Here is a 2,198-nt window from a genome sequence, read left to right as displayed (position 1 = left end):
GTGTGTGTGTGTGTGTGTGTGTGTGTGTGTGTGTGTGTGTGCGTGCGCAATCTATAGGCCACGAACCCTCAGCTCTGGACACAGTGGAGGCCTTTCATCCTCAGAAGAAGAAGTGGGAGAGGTTGGCTCCTATGAACTTCCCCAGATGCTCCGCCTCTTCCATCGTGATCAGAGATCGCCTCTTGGTGGTGGGAGGAGTTAATCAGGTACATTTGGGTACCGTATAACAGTGTGCGTTTATCCATTATCTTTACCTGCTTCTTCCTTTCAGGGTCACGGGTGTTGCTGGTGCCCATATCCTGCAGTTACTGTGCAAGAGGCAGGGGACATCCTGGACAGGTCTCCAGTCCATCACAGGGACACATAGAGACAAACAACCATTCCCACTTTCACTTAGGGATAATTTAACAGTTAGCCTAATATGCATGTTTTGGGTCTGAGTGGAAACTGCATACTGTAAACCCACACATGCACCGAGAGAAAAGGTAAACTCCACTTAGAAAGGTCCCTGGCTGGGATTTGAACCAGCAATTTTCTTGCTGAGAGGTGACAGCTCTATCAACTGTGCCACCATGCTGCACTTATGTGTTTAGTCAAACAAATTAAATAAATGCCACACTTTTAGTATTCTGTTAGAGAGCTTTATTGATCTGTGTTAGTGGCAAACTGTGACTATAAGAGCTACACCTTCAGTTGGGATGTAATATTGTAACATCCAATATTTGTTAACATCGAAGATATGACTGAGTCACAGTTTGATTACATCCCTTTATTTTCAGATTTGCAAGTCATTAATCACATATTTTGACATGGTCAAAAGAAAAAGAAAAATATATATTCTCAAGGGCTTGAAATTTTCCTGAAGGCCTGTAAGTGTCGTGTTTTGGTCACACCTACTCTACATCAACATGGTGATCGGTTAATTTTCCTGTCAGTTATTAGACAAACTCATTCATTCAACCTTTATTTATACAGGTTAGTTCCTATTGAGCCTCGAGGATTCATTTACAAGAGAGACGTGTTACAGACAGACATACAGACAAACTCATCCTGGAGACACTGACTGAGCTGAGCCTTCTCTCCTGACAGTGAAGTCCTAATCAATGAGAAAGAACCTTCAAACATCTAAAAAAGTTAACTCTGGTCCTCTGGACATTCAAAAAACAAAACAAAGCAAAACAAACAAAAAAAAAGTAGAAACATTTTGTCTTTCATCCGAAAGACTTCTTCAGTCAGACTGAAGAAGAGGACCAGAGTTAACCTTTTTAGAGTTTTCTACCTGGATTATTGAGCATGCATCAGGAACCTTCAAACATATTTCTGTCTGGAGACAAATATTTAAATGATCTGTAAATAACTATATTAATATGACTTTTAAATGTTTCTTGCTCAACTGCAAAATAGTGCACATAAAATGAGACAAAGAAAAGTTAACTCATGTCATCTGGACAGCATCTGTCCAGAAGACATGAGTTAACTTCCGCAAAAATCAAGCCGCGATACATGGATGGACTACTGTGTTGCACTCAAAGTATTTGTTGGTGACCATGCTCAGCTACTACCACACCAACGTCTAGCTCAATTTCTCTGAGACCCAGTTTTGAGTGTTCCCAATCAAGTTGGCTGTGGCAGCCATCTTGATTGGGGATAAATCCACAAGTGTGTCATAGATTTGTCCCTCACAGCCCGTCATGTTGTTGTTTTTCCTGCCACGCTTTGCCTGCTCCTGTCACTCACTCTCATTCTCACCCTGCAGTCAGGCTCATGCATTACACCTGTACCCTGCCCTACTTTACCTCCCTGCATTCATCTAGTCAGCACCAGATTCTCAAACCTTCAATAGCAGTAGAAATCCAGCGTACCTGATCTTGTCTTTTGCCTTTCCACGACTCCTCGCCTTGCCTGAACCCTCTTGGATGTGTCTGCCTCTCTGCCCATGGTTTCTGACTCCGTGCCTTCCTCTTTTGACCACATCTTTTGGATCACGACTCGGCCCTGTTCCCGCTTCTCTTCTTCTATGGTTTTTGACCCCTGCAACGACTCACAGACCACAATTCTGGATTTCCCTGTTCTGGACCTCAAGTCCTTAAGTCCCAAGATAATGAAATTATAATGTGTGTATGTGTATATATATATGGTGGCAATATGTGGTTATATATAAAATAGATATAACTGTGTGTGTATGTATATATATATAT

General features: G+C 41.9%; 1 protein-coding gene across 1 annotated transcript in view; it reads left to right on the top strand.

Annotated features, from left to right (window-relative positions):
- The window catches only part of klhdc8a (kelch domain containing 8A), a 62,741-nt gene that overhangs the window by 33,894 nt on the left and 26,649 nt on the right, over positions 1 to 2,198 (top strand). The window contains exon 7 of the mRNA XM_037679072.1: positions 58 to 206. Within this exon, the coding sequence (XP_037535000.1) occupies positions 58 to 206 (149 nt within the window). The remainder of the gene's footprint in view (positions 1 to 57; positions 207 to 2,198) is intronic.

This window comes from Nematolebias whitei, chromosome 7, assembly GCF_014905685.2.
Source record: "Nematolebias whitei isolate Nwh7 chromosome 7, NemWhi1, whole genome shotgun sequence".
In the NCBI taxonomy this organism is placed as follows: domain Eukaryota; kingdom Metazoa; phylum Chordata; class Actinopteri; order Cyprinodontiformes; family Rivulidae; genus Nematolebias; species Nematolebias whitei.
The sequence above is the reverse complement of the archived record's forward strand: the minus strand, read 5'-3'. Positions and strand labels throughout refer to the sequence as shown.